This window comes from Sinocyclocheilus anshuiensis, unplaced genomic scaffold (genome assembly GCF_001515605.1).
Source record: "Sinocyclocheilus anshuiensis isolate Anshui unplaced genomic scaffold, SAMN03320099.WGS_v1.1 scaffold2360, whole genome shotgun sequence".
Lineage (NCBI taxonomy): Eukaryota > Metazoa > Chordata > Actinopteri > Cypriniformes > Cyprinidae > Sinocyclocheilus > Sinocyclocheilus anshuiensis.
The window spans coordinates 118,901-136,815 of record NW_015542489.1 but is presented as its reverse complement, the minus strand read 5'-3'; the positions used below and the strand labels follow the sequence as shown (position 1 = coordinate 136,815).

The window sequence follows — 17,915 nt, the reverse complement described above, 5'->3', positions numbered from 1 at the left end:
TTACTCGACTTGCAATTTTGTTGTTGTTTTAAACAAAACTTGTTTTTTAAAGTTTTTCTTCCATGGGATACTAAAAGTAAATTTTTGAATATTCTTTATGCACAAAATTTTTGCTTCTCAAGAAAATGTATCTTATTTTAAATATAGTAACATTTAAAATAAGGTACATTTTCTTGAGAATACATAATATTAATATATTAAATATATTAAATACATTTAGCTGAGAAGTAAACTTTTTTTAAATGATTTAATTATGCTTATTTTTCTTACCCCGCTGGCATTTTTTAAATTGTTTTAAACATAAAACTAAAAATTTAATTATTTTTTTTTTTGCTTAAAATAATAAGCATTATTTTTATGCTTAAAATAATAATAATGATAATAATAATAATGAATACAATAATTTTCTTCCATGGAACACCGAAGTATGCTATCTTATGCAATTTTTGCTTCTCAAAAAACATCTTAAAGATATTTACATTATTTATTATAATATAATATTCATATATTCTAATAGATTTAGATATTTTTCCTCAAAAACAAGATAAAAATACTGATTAAAATCCCTGCAATCAAAACGTAAGACTCAAGACTTTCAAACTCAGTTCATGTATCTCTTCATGTGAAAATAAAGTGATGCTTTGCTCCTACACTGGAGAAGTCATATGTATATATTTAATACAAAAAAAAAGTGAGAGGAAGGAACCAAGAATACGCTGCACCTGGTTTTAAAGCTAACAGTCATGTGCAATGTGGTAACTGAAATGGTTACGCACACAGTGTAGCTTAAATTTAGCAGGCTTGTTTTCTTTGTGTAAATCCACCCTATGATCATAAACCATGTAAACCTCTCCCTTTACATCCTTCAGTCGCAGCAGTCCACTGAACGAAAACCATCCAGAACATATCTGCAGTAAATTACAGCCGTTTGCTATGAGTAAAACGTGAGGATGAAATCGTAAACCAAGCATGAAGAATACATCAAATACATTTATAACATACACTTTATCTCACTCTGCTGAGTTAAATAACACTTTCTTGCTGATTTTAAATTATTGTTGTCCAGTAAAAGTTCCCCTGTCTTTTCAAACATACCATTCCCTGCGTGAAATCACAGATCCATCCACATGAGATATGTAGTCGCTGTCCGTGCCGTGGTCGTAGCACTTGTCCTGCAGGTAAGGGGAGCCGTTGTGTAGCGGCGGCCCACTGGGGTTCACGTTATGATGGTTGTGGTGGTCAGAGTAATACGTGCTCTCTCTCTGAAGGCTGAGATTGTCTTCCCAGCCCTCCATGTCTTTGTGGTCAATGGGATAATCGGGATAGATAATGTCTCCTTCGGGTTTGGGCTTCAAGTCTTGGCTGCCGTTGCCCGAGTCGTCCCCATAAACGTCCTGAAGCTCATGGGGTTGAAGGACGTCCATCTGTGACTCTTTCTGCATGTCGGATGGGCCGATGTACTGTTTGGTGTAGTAGTCTCCTCTGAATGTTCGGCGTTGACGCATGTAGAAAGCCCCCACCAGCACCATCAGCAACACTAGGATCAGGATCCCACCGACAGCACCGCCCACGATAGTGCCCAGGCCGCTGTCTGGTGGAGAGGCCTGAGTCGGGCCGGTGAAGTGGGCATGTTGGTTGATGGGAGCGGTGATGGTTAAGCTGGTGTCAGGCAGGATGGACTTGCTGCTGGTGCTGGTGGGGGATGCGGTGGCTGGTGGCGGCTCTGAGAGGGCGAGATATTGGCAAATATTAAAAAATAGGCAAACGGTTGTGAAGTAAATGTACCAATATTAATATTCTGGCTGGTACTGATAATCTGATATTAAAATGTATACTATTAAAACAAAATAATTGTAGCTGTAAATTCAGCATAACACTAAACTAAAACTAAAACCATAAAACATTTTTGTTACTTGAAATAAAATAAACTATAAAACACTTATTTCAGCTTGTCACCAAGGCAACATTTCTCATTTTTTATTTAGTTTATCTCATTGTGTAAAATAACTAAAACTGAAAAAAAGAAAAACAAAAAAACTATATAGACATATAAAAAAAATTAACAAAAAAAAAAACAAAATTACTAAAATTATAGTAAACCTAAAATTAAAATGACAACAGAAAATATAAAAATGAAAACTAATTCAAAATATGAATTAAAACTGTAACAGTATCTCAATGATACTAAAATAACCCTGGAATTAAGTTTTTTTTTTTTTTGTACACCACTGGGAATTATTTTCTTGATTTAAACTTATACCTAAAAAAAAAAATCAAAATTCTGGTCAGTATTGACAAGCTGATATTAAAATGTATACTATTTTGTCTCAATAATAATAATAAAAAAATAAATTAACCTTAAATTTATTTGCATAGCACTTTTCACAGTACACATTGTTTCAAAGCAGTTTTAAAGAAAATCATGATATTGTAGCGTCTGGACCAATCAAACACACAATATATATTAACGTTCTTAGAATTGACAGACAGTTGACCCTGAGAGGTCAAGTAAATATCTACAGCGGATCTAAATATTTATAATTAATTATAACTAGTTATGATTAATTATTCATATTTCCCCATGAGCTGATTCGCTACACAGTGTTATTAATTTATTAGTGTTTTTAAAACATTTTAACTGCTAGATGACAAAAAAGAAATTTAAATGTAAAAATATGGGAAATTAACAATTAAATATCCAATATCTGACAAATAAAAAAATAAATGATTGACAGATATTGTACCAATAATTTTGTCCCAAAATCATCTTAGAAAAAAAACAAACAAACACCCGTCAGCAGATGCTGTGAGGGCCAAGGAAAAACAATGTTTAGAGGCAGGTGGTTATTAAAAGGTTATTACTCAAGATAATAGGACATAACTTGCAATGACTAATAGGAAAAACAAAATGTAACAGCAGGTTCAGGCACCAAAGGGCACAATTATTTGAATTTGGAGGCCAGTGAAGACAGTAAGAATGAACAAGTCTTCAAGACTGGCACTTCAATCTTTTTGAGGGACATTAAAAATATTGCACTTTTGGTTAGTATAAAATAACTATTTGGTGTATCCATTTCCTGTATGGGACGTCAACTGGGGACAATCCATGCTTGTGCACCACTAAAGTCCAAAATCTGCCAAAATATTTGGATTATGATTTGACCACAGAGCTAGATGATAATGTCAAGGCACCTGAAAGTCTGATCTGGGTTTGTTTATGTTGTGTCCTGGTCTGTCTGGAGCACATGGCTGTCAGTTGGTAATTATGTTTGCCATGTGCTCTATTGTCTATTGTTACCCCGCCCCTCTCGTTACCTTATCTCGTTAGGGGTAACACCTGTTTCTGATCATTAGTCGCCCTTAAATTCCCCTCTTGTTTTCTGTCCTGTGCCAGATCGAAATCTCTGCTCTGCTGAGTTAACCTGGCTCTTGTCGCTATTATCCTGTTTCCTGTTTTGTCTAGCCTAGTATAGCCTAGTTTCCTTAGCTTTTATTTTACTTTTGATATTAGGGGTTTTCTTTTGATCTAACCCAGTTCCTTCTAGTTCCTAGTTTTGGCTCCAGCCGTTTAGTTTTGTGTTCGTTTTTCCCTTCTCCTCTGCCCTCCCCAGCCCCCCATCTGCCCTGGCTGCTGGACTCCCTTCTGTCTGCCTCCTGCCTCCTTCCCCTCGCTGCCCAGCATTCCCTGCTCCCTCCTGGAGTTCCTCTCCCTCTCCCTCCCACCATCGCCATTCTCTGGCCCCTGGAATTATTTGGAGAGCTGGACTGTCTCGTTGCTCGTGGACTGTTACTCGCGGCCATTTGCTCTGGAAACCCCCTTTTCCCAGATACCTGCTGTTGAGCTGACTTTCTCTTCCCCGGACCTGGTTGGGATCTCTCCAGATTACCCTCTCGGACAGTGGCTTCGTTCCTGTTTCTTTTGAATCTCAATAAAATCCTTGTTATCCCTGCAACTGATTCCTCTTCCTTCACCCCTGACAGATAAAGGTTCCTCATGTTTTGCTGCCCGAGGAAGAGCCAAATATGTGGTAAAAAGCACAGTGGCAAAGAGCTGATTGAATTGAAACTGTTGCGAGTTTTGTCCAACTTTATTTATGTCACTGCAGAAACCTCACAGGCCAAGTGTTGAACGTTTGGCACATTCAGCCAGCTCTCAGAAAGAGCTTCTGTTAACAGTATGTTCAACAAGAGATTCAGGAATTCACATATTCAGTAACGGGAAGTACACACTGACTCAATGATACACAAATGTCAAACACAAGAAAACATCCTGTGAGATTTGTCAGGTTTTTCAAGGCTGTTCCAAAATATCCAACAAGTTTAAAATAAATCTAAGTTGGTGGACAAAGTGAAAGAAATCCATCAAAAAAACTATCATTAATAGACTGCTGCAGGGATGATGTATTTTCGTAGGTCAACCCGGAAGTTCGCATCACCCTGGTTTCCTCAACAAAAAGCCAATAGTATTTTTATATTGACCTTTGGATTATTCCAGGAAATAAGCTCTGTGTCCAACAAATGTTTATGATTCTTACACTTTTTGTTCATCAAGACAAACTCCACAACTTTTATGAATTTTCAAGCCTAAATACAGAAGTAAAAGCATGACTTCAACGTCACCACCATTAAGCTTTAGAAAATCTACAAGTTTGAGTTAGAATAGTTTGCAAGAATGCGAGTATGAACACAATGAGGCTGTAAAAGTGGACTATTAAATAGATGAGTTTTCCTGTTAAGTATAATGACAATTCATGTCCCAGAAAACATCTGTAGTCCCAGAAAACCACTTGTTAGCAAGTGCCTTTTAAAAGCAAGTTGCAGAATAAAATGTGAAAATAGCTTGCGTTAACCACAGACCTTATTTGTGACCCTGGACCACAAAACCAGTCATAAGGGTCAATTTTTCGAAATTGAGATTTATACATCATCTGGAAGCTGAATAAATAAGCTTTCCACTGATGTATGATTTGTTAGGATAGGACAATATTTGGCTCCATAGAGATACAACTATTTGAAAATCTGGAATCTGGGGGTGCAAAAAAATAACTATTGAGAAAGTCGCCTTTAAAGTTGTCCAAATGAATTCTTAGCAATGCATATTACTAATCAAAAATTAAGTTTTAATATATTTACAGTAGGAAATTTACAAAATATCTTCATGGAACATGATCTTTACTTAATATCCTAATGATTTTTGGCATAAAAGAAAAAACAATAATTTTGACTCATACAATGTATTTTTGGCTATTGCTACAAATATACCCCAGCGACTTAAGACTGGTTTTGTGGTCCAGGGTCACATTTTAGGCATTTAACCAAAAAACCCATTGATTTTGAAACCATGGAACCAAGTCCAAGAATGCTTGCTTTCGCGTTTTAGGACTCATTCCTTCAGCACTCTATAATTCAATGAAATCATAAATGGGTTAATTTACTCAGGATATTTGTGTGTTAACTCAAGTTAACAGCAAATTCAGCAAATTCAGAGAATCAGTTGAGTCGATTCTCTGGTGCACTATGGAGAACTAGAGAGAGTTATGCCTCATTGCCTCACTTGAGTAAATGACTGTGTGCGTAAGTATGAATGGTGTCTGTTTCAAGAGGGTAGAGAGAATGTCAGGACATAATTTATCACTCAGTGATCCTCCCTCAAACTTCAGCCCCCCATGGAGAAAACATCATCACTGGTATCTGTGGACCTGAAAGGTTACGAGAAACTTCTCACCTTGTATCAAGAAGCGTACATCCTTAAAGCTCTGCCCAACGTCATTCTGTACTTCACACCTGTATTGTCCAGAGTCGCTCGGCTCTAAAGGACGAGTAAACAGCAGGCTGCCATTAGATGTGTCTACACCTGCAGGCATTGGTGCGTCCAGTCTGCGGAGTGACAAAAGACACGATTATCAGTTTCGAGCTTGTTGATGACAAGTTTTGCTGCAGGACGTCACCCTGCAGCAACTTTGAATTCTCTTCTACAACACTGAAGCTGCCGAAGTTTACCATTGAACTGACATGACCAATAAGATTAGAAGTAGCAAACTTTAGTGTAGATGAGTGTACAGACCTGGTCCAGAGGTACATAAGAGCAGGTGGGTTGGCACTGGCTCTACAGTCCAGCTGTAAATTTTTTTGTCCCACGTACCACACGTCCTGCTGGCCTATCACCGTAACATCTGGAGCAACTGTAACATAATTTAAATCATTGTTGCATGAAGGCAGAATATGATCGCCTTGCTATAAAAATGTATAGCGCTTAGCAAAATATAAACCCTTTTCTTTCTTCCACAGAATACAAAAGAGGATATTTTGTAGGACTGGGTATTAAGACATATTTCACACAATTTGATTTCGTTTGACAAGCTCTCGAATCAATTTGAATTAATCTGAATATATATCAGATACAGTACAAATATATATCTCTTAACTAATGTTGTAAAATATACAGGGAACCTCTAGGTACTATAGTATTAATTATTAAAGGCTAAAAATGTAACTATTAAATTAAATTGCTATTAGTGCTGGGCGGTATGACCAAAAATTTATGTCACGGTATTGTGTCGCGTTCCGAACGTTGTTTAAGCGACATACACCGGTATTGCGGTATTTTAAAAATTAATATAATAACAAAAATACCGGTATTCGGTATGAACCGGTATACCGCCCAGCACTAATTGCTATTCATTTTTAGATATTATTATGAACACTGTTAATTGAACATGCGGCAGTTTATATCAACTTCTTATTGATATAATTATGTTTTCTACTCTAATTTGTTGTTGAAATATAAATAATTAAACGGTGGTTGTCATAAAAACATATTTCAATTCAAAGACTGATTCCTGGTATTTAAGATTTGATACAGATTCATCAAAATGAAGATTAAAATCAAATATCGGATATTGTCAGCCCAGCCCTAATATGTTGTTAAATGTCAATGCTGCTCTCTCCTATACAATGAAAATTACTTTCTTATGAAAGTGTTCTCATTTTGTGTTCCACGACAGAGAAAGTCAAACAGGTTTGAAACAACAGAGTTGAGTAAATGATTGTAGAGTTACATTGCTTTTGGGTGAACTCACTCTTTAATCCATATAAATGCTACTTTGGAAGCTCACTTTATGTAGTTCCCTGTAACTTTTTTTTTTAAGCAATGAAACTATAAATTATTTTAATAAGACATTAAATTTGAGCATGACATTATTCTCACACTCTGGATGTGAGTCCCAGAAACAGCGAGGGGAGATGTGATTGGCTAACTCAATTACACAGAAACCTCAGGATACTGAGGCTTAGCTGTGGCTGAGAAAATAAACGTATGTGTGATATGGAAAGAGGATTCAGGAGTGAAACAGAAAGCCTTGAGATTCAACCCCAGCAGTCTATATAACAACAATGTGATCAAATTCTTATCAACATTGCCAGTGTTCTACTTTCTTATTGAACAATGTAAACAACAGTTGCCACATTCAAAACTACATTGTAAATCAGAGGTTTTTTGTCTTGTTTAGTAAAATATATAAACATGATTAAATCTTAAAATGAATTTACTTGAGAATCATAAGACTAAGAGAGATGTTAAGACTTATATAAAAAAAAAATTATTTCTAAATTTATATTTCTTGACGGATTATTATTTTGTTCTAATTTTAAGCATAAATATCACTAAATTTCAGGGTCATGTAACACTGAAGACTTGAGTAAAATGCTGCTGAAAATTCAACTTTGCCATCATGGTAATAAATGACATTTAAAAAAATATTCAAATCGAAATCAGATATTTTCAATTGTAATTGATTTTACTGTATTTGTGATCATATAAATGCAACTTTAGGGAGAATGAGAGTTAAAAATGGACATTTATAATACGTTAAGACTTCTATTATAAAAAATATTATATTGCATCAAATTTAGATTTCTTGACATTATTGTTTTGTTCTTATATTAAGCATAAATATCACTAAATGTATGTTCTGAACAAGACTTCAACAAAAAACATAATTTTTGCAGTGTCTGCATGGTCAGCTTTGTCTATGATAAAACACATAAGTATTAATACATTTATAAGGTTGTAAAACTCAAAAGTAGTTTTCTCACTTTTAAACACTTTGGAAGGCAACGTGTGAATTATTGAGCACTAAAGCCTCCTTCTTTCAGTATGAACTCCCTCACTTGTATTTCCGGTCCTGTTGCTGCCCTTGCTGTGCTCAGATCAATAAAAGTGCCTCCATTAAGCAGTGCGCCATTCAAACAGACAGCAGCCAACAGTTGAAGATGCCAAAGGAAAGCACACTGAAGATTACGATGTTAAAATAACTCCTAAATTGACATCTTGTAAGTTTGAGAGCAGCAAAAGTGAGTAATCAGAGCTCCTTGGAACATACAGAAAACCCATGAAGATCTTGAAATACAAAACAGGAGTAAAGTTCTTCTACAGGGAGAATGTTGATAAAAGCAATTCACACTCACAAAACACATTGAGCCGGTAGGGAATGCGGAAATCCTTGGATAAGGCCGGGTGACGAACAACGCAGCTGAGGGACCGGCCAAATGCATCCCGGGTGGGGGCCCAGACATAGTGGACTGAAGTGGTGGTGGTGCCTTCAGGCTCTTGCTGTGTGATGACTGCTGACTGCTGGCCCGGCAGGTCTGAATCCCAGAAGACCTCTGCTGCTGGACGACCCCTTTCAGCTGTACATGTCGCCACCAGAGTTTCACCATCTCCATCCAGCAGAGACAAAGAGCCAGGAGACACATAGACCTTTGGCTCCACTAAAGGGAGAAAATGAGAAAGAGATGAAGCAAAAAAAAAAACTGAACAATAAACTCAGACAAGCTAAAAAATGTTGACACGTTAAAACCTATTTTAGTTTAAATCTTGTTTTTATTCATGCATATTATTTAATAAAAAAACAAACAAACAAAAAAATTGTTGTTCAACTGTTGGACGTATAGGTGAAGGCATTTGTGAATAAAACAATATATATATATATATATATATATATATATATATATATAGAATAGCATTCAAAAGTTTCACACCAGTACACAAATTAAAAATTTTATTCAGCAAGGACACATTAAATTAATCAAAAGTGAGATTTATAATCTTACAAAAGATTTCTATTTCAGATAAATGCGGTTCTTTTGAACTTTCTTTTCATCAAATAATCCTGGAAAAAAAGGAATCACAGTTTCCACAAAAATATTGTGCAGCACAACTGTTCATCATTAATAATAATAAGAAATGTCTCTTGAGCAGCAAATCAGCATATTATGATTTCTGAAGGATCATGTGACACTGAAGACTGGAGTAATGATGCTGAAAATTCAGCTTTGCATCACAGGAATCAAATTTTTTTTTTTAAATATATTAAAATAGAAAAAGATTATTTTAAATGATAATATTATTTCACAATATTACTGTTTTTACTGTATTTTTGATCAAACAAATGCAGCCTTAGTTACCATAAAAGTTTTTATTTAATTCAAACGCATTAAACAAATCTTACGGATTAGTCTTACTAACACATTTTTAAATGGTAGTACGACCCCTTTCAGCTGTACATGTCGCCACCAGAGTTTCACCATCTCCATCCAGCAGAGACAAAGAGCCAGGAGACACATAGACCTTTGGCTCCACTAAAGGGAGAAAATGAGAAAGAGATGAAGCAAAAAAAAAAACTGAACAATAAACTCAGACAAGCTAAAAAATGTTGACACGTTAAAACCTATTTTAGTTTAAATCTTGTTTTTATTCATGCATATTATTTAATAAAAAAACAAACAAACAAAAAAATTGTTGTTTGAAATGAAAGGGTCAGGAAGAACTGTACAAAATGAAAACCTACAGGATGATACACAACAAGATGAATAAATAAGGAAGGAAGGAATGGGAAAAAAGAAACCATGTTAATGGTGGAAACAGGCATTAGTACAGTCAGAATTGATTTATTACACCAACCCTACAAATTCACATTAAAAATGGATGATCTGAAATTACTGAGTGCAGAGGTAGGAGTACAACAACATCCCTGAGTACGCGTCTGAGTGGCTTCTGTCTCTATAGAAAAGTGGCATATTAGTGTCTTACTATTATAGAGAGTCCACATGGATTTAAAGAGAACAAAAGGAAAGACACATTGTGTATTACAACTGAATCAATCATTGTAAAATGTTCGGCAGCCCTGAGCAACAAAACCCCACACTGCTTGAATTAAAACAACTGACTCAATTTGAGCTATTGTTTTTATTTCTGAAATAACATTAGCTAAGAGACCACTCACCTCAAAGGTTACATTCACTCTACAAGCCAGTGTCCAATTTCAATTTTCTGTTCAAATTCAGTTTTGTGAGGATATGCACATGACCTGATTAATGTGGTCCATATATCCTTATACCATGGTTCTTGGCCTTCACGTTGTGCATTAAAATCATTTAATGCACAGCTAGCCACGCATGATACCTTTCTTATACTACACTACACAGGCAAAACACCCAACACTGGCGCATTCATTATAAGATAATCAACAAATACACTGAAAAAGATATTTTATAATTGCATGAAAGAACTTATAGCCTTAAATGTATCAGCATTAACATGACAACATAACACAATTGTCACCTCTTCTTTTAAATACAACTACCACCACCACTACTAATTATAACTATAGCAAATTTACCATTTGTTTTAATTGACAAATGAGTAAAATATCACAGATTCAAATAACTATATATTAAACATATAAAGCAATTATATTTAATCACAAACCATTGTCATAATAATGTATTGATAATTAGTATAGGTGTTACGGACTGCTCAGAGACTGAGTGAGGATCCAAATGCAGTGTTTATTAGGAAAGTCCAGAATCGAAATCAGACAGCAGGCAAGGGTGAACACACAGGCAATCAGTCCGACTAAACAACAAGGCAGAGAACACAGGCAAAGAGTCCAAAAACCAAGATACATATAAACAGGAGAAACGCTCAGAGATGCAGTGTAACACTTACAAGACTTCGCAAAGAATGACAAACTAAACCAGACTTATATAGGGTGAGCAGACAGGGTAAATGAGACACAGGTGCAAACAGTGAGTGTTGATGAGTCCAAGCAAAGGATTATGGGAAATTAAGGTTTTGATGGAGTGGTAAAGTCTGGGATGGAGTGCCCTCTAGCGAAGCTCACGGGCACTCCAGCTAGAGATCATGACAGAGCTCCCCACTTAAGGAGCGGCTTCCAGACGCTCCACTATCAGTCCATGGTGGAGTTGACGGAGGGAGGAACCATGAAGGTGACACTGGAGGTATCAGGGGTCCGACTGACGGAGACGGAGCCGGTGGAAGGGGAGCCCAAGGCAGAGAGCCGAAGAGCCGGGGTGGCACTGAGGGATCGGAGGGCCATGGTGGAGCCGACAGCTCTGTCGACCGAGGCGCAGGTGGGGATCCGGAAGGCCGCGGTGGAGCCGGAGCGACCGAGGAGCCCAACGGAGCCGGAGGGATGAGGCGAATCCAGAGGAGTGTAGTCCTGAGGCGAAGGCGGGTCAACGAATGACCAAGGTGGAGCCGGAGGAATGAGGAAGCCCGGTGGAGCTGGTGGACTGATGGGCCACAGTGGAGATGAGGGAGCTTTGAACCAAGGCGACACCAAAGGGTCAACGGACCGAAGTGGAGTCCAGGTCTCAAAGGCCGGAGACGGAGACCTGGGATCCTCCAATCCTGGTGTAGCTGAAAGCTGGCTGGCCCGAGGCGAATCCTGACCATTCACCACCCTTAAAGGATGACCTGAGGGACAGACAGACAAAAGCGGAGACAGAACAAACAGCATGACAGGTAGAGGAGGAGGAGGGAGAGGGAGGTTGGGTGGGACAACAAGTTCATAATGCTCATTCAGCGTAGCAGAGCAGGTAGATAGTTCTGAAACGGCCTCCCTGGCCATGACGGGACAATCAGAGAGTTCACATACGGCCTCCATTGGCAGAATAGGAGAGGCAGAGAGTTCACATACGGCCTCCATAGCCGTGACAGGAGAGGTAGAGAGTTCACATATGGCCTCCTTGGCCATGACTGGACAGGCAGAAAGTTCACAAACGGCCTCCTTGGCCGTGGCTGGACAGACAGAGTGTTCACAAACGGCCTCCTTGGCCGTGGCTGGACAGGCTAAAAGTTCAAAGGCAGACGCCGCTGCCTCTGGAGGTTCTGCAGCACAAGCCAACACCTCGAGTTCAGAAAGTTCTGCAGCGGGAGCCGCCACCTCTGGAGGTTCTGCAGCAAATGCCGCCACCTCTGGAGGTTCTGCAGCAAATGCCGCCACCTCTGGAGGTTCTGCAACAGAAGTTGCCACTTCTGGGGGAGCTGGAGCGGGCTTAGGGACTGGAGCGGGCTCAGGAGGAGTAATTGAGCAGTGAGTAGCCCAAACGCACAGGATAGCGACCCCCATTACAGGGAGCACTGAGACTAGAGGAATAGTTTCTGGGGTGGCAGGACAGGCAGTGAATTCATGAACGGCCTCTGTGGCCGTGACAGGGTAGGCAGTAAGTTCGGAAGTGGACGCCACCACCTCAGGAGGTTCTGCAGCGACTGGCGCCACCTCTGGAGGTTCTGCAGCAGAAGTTGCCACTTCTGGGGGAGCTGGAGCGGACTCCGGGACTCGAGCGTGCTCAGGAGGAGTAATTGAGCGGTGAGTAGCCCAAACGCACAGGATAGCGACCCCCATTACAGGGAGCACTGAGTCTAGAGGAATAGTTTCTGGGCTGGTGGCCATTTTATGATCAGTCGCTGGGTTGGCGACCATTTTGTGACAAGGCTCAGGAGTGGAGATTACTATGGGAGAATCGTTCTCCTCCTCTGCAATTCCCACGGTAAAAGGAGAGCCACTCAGCTGTAATGCTACATCAATATAATACTCCAGTGTCCAGTTAGGGTCATGCAGCAGCATGATTGAATTTAAATGTAAGTACGTCATAGCTAAGCCACCTAATATAAAGTGGGACCCATACACCCTGTTACGGAACTGCTCTGAGACTGAGTGAGGATCCAAATGCAGTGTTTATTAGGAAAGTCCAGAATCGAAATCAGACAGCAGGCAAGGGTCAACACACAGGCAATCAGTCCGACTAAACAACAAGGCAGAGAACACAGGCAAAGAGTCCAAAAACCAAGATACATATAAACAGGAGAAACGCTCAGAGATGCAGTGTAACACTTACAAGACTTCGCAAAGAATGACAAACTAAACCAGACTTATATAGGGTGAGCAGACAGGGTAAATGAGACACAGGTGCAAACAGTGAGTGTTGATGAGTCCGGGCAAAGGATTATGGGAAATTAAGTTTTTGATGGAGTGGTAAAGTCTGGGATGGAGTGCCCTCTACCGAAGCTCACGGGCACTCCAGCTAGAGATCATGACAATAGGTCCATAATAACGTATAGGTCCTTGCTGATACTGTCACATTTGCTATTGTTCAAATGTTCGGAGTCTGTAGATTTGTTTAAAAATGTTTGTGAAAGAAGTCTCTTATGCTAACCAAGTCTGCATTTTTTGTTTAAACGTACAGTAAAAACAGTAATATTGTGAAATATTATTATAATTCAAAGCAACTGTTTTCTATTGTAATATATTTAAAAATGTAATTTATTCTTGTTATGCAAAGCTTAATTTTCAGCATCATTACACCAGTCTTCAGTATCACATGATCCTTAAAAAAAAAAAAAAAAAAAACTCTAACAAGAAACATGACTTATCAATGCTGAAAATAGTTGTGCTGCTTAATATTTTGTGTAAATCATCATATATTCTTTTCAGGATTCTTTGATGAACCTCTTTTATTTTAAAATAGAAATCTTTTGTAACATTACAAATGTCTTTAATGTCACTTTTGATAGGGGTGGGGATCGCAGGGTACCTCACGATACGATACGAATCACGATACGATAATATCACGATACATCTCTGCAATAATAACGTGATCGGTGCCTATGGTGCATGGGCTAATAGCTGTTCCGGGCCAGTGTTTTAGTTCTCATTTCCATAAACATATATAGCAGTAGAGCTAATACAGTGGCTGGAAATCTGTTTATCCTTCGGTTCCTCGTGCTTCCCCATCTTCATAGAGAACGCGGTTCGTGGTTGCTTCAGAGTGCTTTGGAAAGAAGGTGCACATTTTTAGACTCTGGGAGCAGGGAAATCTATATAGAGTGCCTTGTTGTAATAATTAAAATAATGATATTTGGCGCCAGATATCGATTCTCGTATCGCATGAAGGACAACGATATATCGCCATATCGATATATTGTTCCACCCCTAACTTTTGATCAATTAAATGCATTAAAAATGTAATACAATTATAAAAAAAAAAATCTAGTGTAAACATCTAGTAGTGTCTTACATGAAACTGGCAAAGGTCAGAATTGAGATTTGGGCCACAGTAAACTGTGAATGCAGCCATAATAAAATTGTATCAATACTATTTTAATTTGTCCTTTTCCCTCTTTCCTTTCTCCATCACTCTCTCTAGAGAACTGCAACAGCTGCGCTCTTAAGAAACACTTCTGCCATGTGGGCCAGGAACGTCAACTTAATCCTACACGCAAGGCCGTCTGCTCGACACACCTGTTCTACTCTGTTTACAGGCCGCTCCTGTATACGAGAAATCGAAATAACCCCAGGGACCCCTAATGCTAAATATAGCCGTGCGGCACCTGAATAGTGGGGACCCACAGTGTATTACAGAGCGCTGACATCCGAATGCCAGCGTCAGACCCACCCTGCATTCATCTAACCTGAACCCTATGCCATCTGCATCACGCTGGAGCTCTGCTGACTCTTGAACTTGCAGGGGCATCTTGGCAACTCATTCCCACCCAAACCTCCTGATAGAAGACGGGGAACGGAGAACCAGCTGATCTGATGTGCAGGTTGTGTGTGGGCGAAGGTCCCGGAGGAGATCAGGGTATTGATTTATCATCAGACGGGGAAGGAATGAGGGCCCGGTCATTGTCACCCACACAAATCCAGACCCAAAACATTCCTGCTCTGGGTTGCAGACCAGGGCTGTCGCCAAAACCACAGTTCCCCAAACAACTTCTGTCATTATAATGGACTCCAAGTGAAAGCAAAGTAATTATGTTAAAAAAAGGAACAGAATGAATTGTGGGTACAAATTATACCGCTTAGCTTGTGAGCCGCATCTGATGTGTTTTATTGTTAAAATTCACACGGTCATTGAGAATTCCTCCGATGATTCATCACTGTTAAATTTACAGGAGTAGGGATGGCGGCTTCAAGCTTGTGTGCAAAAAACACACAAACTCGAAGCAGCTGATTGGCCAGTGACTTAATTACTGACTTAGTAAATTTCTCCCTTTTCTGTAAAAATGCCAAGGACTAACAATGCCTTTTCAGACTGGATCAATACAATTCAGAAGTTTTACTACTTACAATAGGGAAAAGATTAGCTTCTGTTTTTTTTATGTTTTGCTGGGAATGCAGGAAATAAACAAGGAAAAAAATGGCACCCCACAAATCAAAACAGAAGGAATGTGCTATCATGCCAGTGTGTGACAGATATTTGTGTCATCTCTGTAGCGTTTGACAACGCTTAATTTCACTCGAGCAGAAAAGGGGCTCTGTGAAGGGTGTTTCCAGCCCTTTCTGTAATTACAATCCACCAAAAATAAGTCATTCCAACACACGTTTATAAATCATGACTTTCCTTTAATTCCAGTCTTGTTTTCAATAGAGAGTTTTTGGAATGTTAATCACTTTTAAGTGCCTTGCATAAATAAAAGCATAAATAAATAAATGTGTGTTTATCTATGTTTTGTTATTGTTAACCCTTTTTTTGTGCTTATATCTAATAAACAAACATGGGAAAAATAAATAAATGCATAAATTAATACATTAATGAATGAATGAATGTGTTTATCTATAATTTGTTATTGTTAATGCTTTTTGTGTTGAAAAAAAAACAAATCTGGGAAAAATCAATAAATGTATAAATAAATAATAATATAATGTATATAATTTTTTCAAAATTAATAATAATAATAATAAGTAAATTCTTCTTATTATACCCATGTATTGCAAATTTACAGTTTCTTTAAACAATAACATTTAATATAATGACAAGACTTAGCAAGAGCTCATGAATACACAAGATGCATGAATTTTTCAAAACATTAACCTCATCAATGAAAAGAGGTATAAACAATGTATGACCCAACAACTACAGGTTTCAGGAGGATGCTAATGTTTTACGAAATGATTCGCCTCAAAGAATTCGCAACTATACAATTACATAGTGTACAAAATGTTCACAAACATATACTCACCCATAATGTCCACAGTTGTGGATGCTTGCATGTTGCCAAGTTGGAAGGTGACCACTTTACAAGTATAGGTCCCAATGTCTGCAAACCCCACGCCCTGCAGGACAATGGATACATCATGCACTGAGGGCTTGATGAAGTGCACCCGCTTGCTGTACTCATCAGATATGGAGGTCCCGTACTGGGGGTTGAAGACAGCCAAAGTGGCGGTGCCGGAGGGCAGCCGGCGTTCCCAGGAACTCTGGGTCAGACTGAGGTTTGTGCTGACCTCCACCCTGCAGGTCAAAGTAACATTTTTCCCCAGCACTGCAGTCACCTGCTCAGGAACCACAACTCTGTTGGCCCACACACCTGGAGAGATACAGATCATCAGAAATAATGATACAGGAAATAGATTAACAGTTGCCAAGTTTCCATTCAACACGCTATAAAATAAAGGTTCCAAAAGGGGGGGGTTTGAAGCAATACAACAGAAGAAACATTTTGGGTTCCCCAAAGAACCTTTCAGTGAACAGTTCTTAAAAGAACCATATTTCTTAGTGTGAAGAACATTTTAATAATTTAAAGTACGTTTTTCCACTGTAAAGAACCTTTTGTGGAATGGAAAGTTTCTATGAATGTAAAGGTTCTCGTGGAATCATAGATGCCAATAAAGAACCTTTGTTTTTAAGAGTGTAATGTGAATAATATTTTACTGAAGAAACTTTTTCCATCATAAATAACATTTTGTGTAATGAAAAGGTTCCATGAATGTCAATAAAGAACCTTTATTGTTAAGAGTGAATTATTTGTTGTTGTTTTTTTTTTTGGTTTAGCACATCAAATTGTTTATGATATAGCTGAGGGAAATGCTACGTATCTATAAATTGTTGCCAGTGTCGACAAAATCTGTGAAAGTCGATACTTTAAATGTTGCTAAAAATCAATTTTAAAACATTCTTGACTCACCAAATTCAAGACTAATTGTTGCTCAAATACTGCAGAACATTTTAGAAGGAACATCTCACAGAAACCTTTTTTTGCATTATACTGTGAATCAGTTTAAAATGTTATATGCTCTTAATCAGTTCCATCTGTCTAATCTTGCTGCCATCACTTCCATCAGGAGAACACTTGAAAGGTCATAACCGAAGTACAGTAGTGGGAGATCTCATACGGCAGATAATGAGGTCTCGTGTTTTCCCCAGCCTTAATTACACCCCATGCGGGAGGCCTTCCTTCTCAACTGCAGCGGGCTGAGAGCTCTGTGCCATACAGCCCGTGCTTCACATCCATAATGAGCACAATACAGACCCCCGCATCACGCCGCAGCATGCTCCGACTGTCCTCTGCATTAACCGTCTGAGCACCTTGCCTAACAAAAGCCACTGGAACAAGATGAAAAACACCAACATCCAATTTGGGAGTTTTTTACTGTTTAAAGGGGTCATATGATGCTTTTTTAAAGATCATTATTTTGTGTATTTGGTGTAACAGAATATGTTGACATGCTTTAATGTTCAAAAAACACATTATTCTTCAAATACTGTACATTATTGTAGGTCCTCTATGCCCCGCCTCTCTCAAACGCTTCGTTTTCTACAAAGTCCCT

The 17,915-nt window shown here is 38.5% G+C and overlaps 1 protein-coding gene across 1 annotated transcript in view; it reads right to left on the bottom strand.

The window, feature by feature from the left end:
- Positions 1-577: 577 nt before the first annotated feature.
- Positions 578-17,915, bottom strand: part of LOC107694025 (nectin-3-like protein) — a 37,635-nt gene continuing 20,297 nt past the window's right edge. Inside the window, exons 2-6 of the mRNA XM_016493636.1 lie at positions 16,328-16,675; positions 8,467-8,769; positions 6,065-6,182; positions 5,726-5,877; positions 578-1,723 (exon numbers count right to left, since the gene is read on the bottom strand). Of these exons, the coding sequence (XP_016349122.1) occupies positions 1,086-1,723; positions 5,726-5,877; positions 6,065-6,182; positions 8,467-8,769; positions 16,328-16,675 (1,559 nt within the window). The 3' untranslated portion in view covers positions 578-1,085. The remainder of the gene's footprint in view (positions 1,724-5,725; positions 5,878-6,064; positions 6,183-8,466; positions 8,770-16,327; positions 16,676-17,915) is intronic.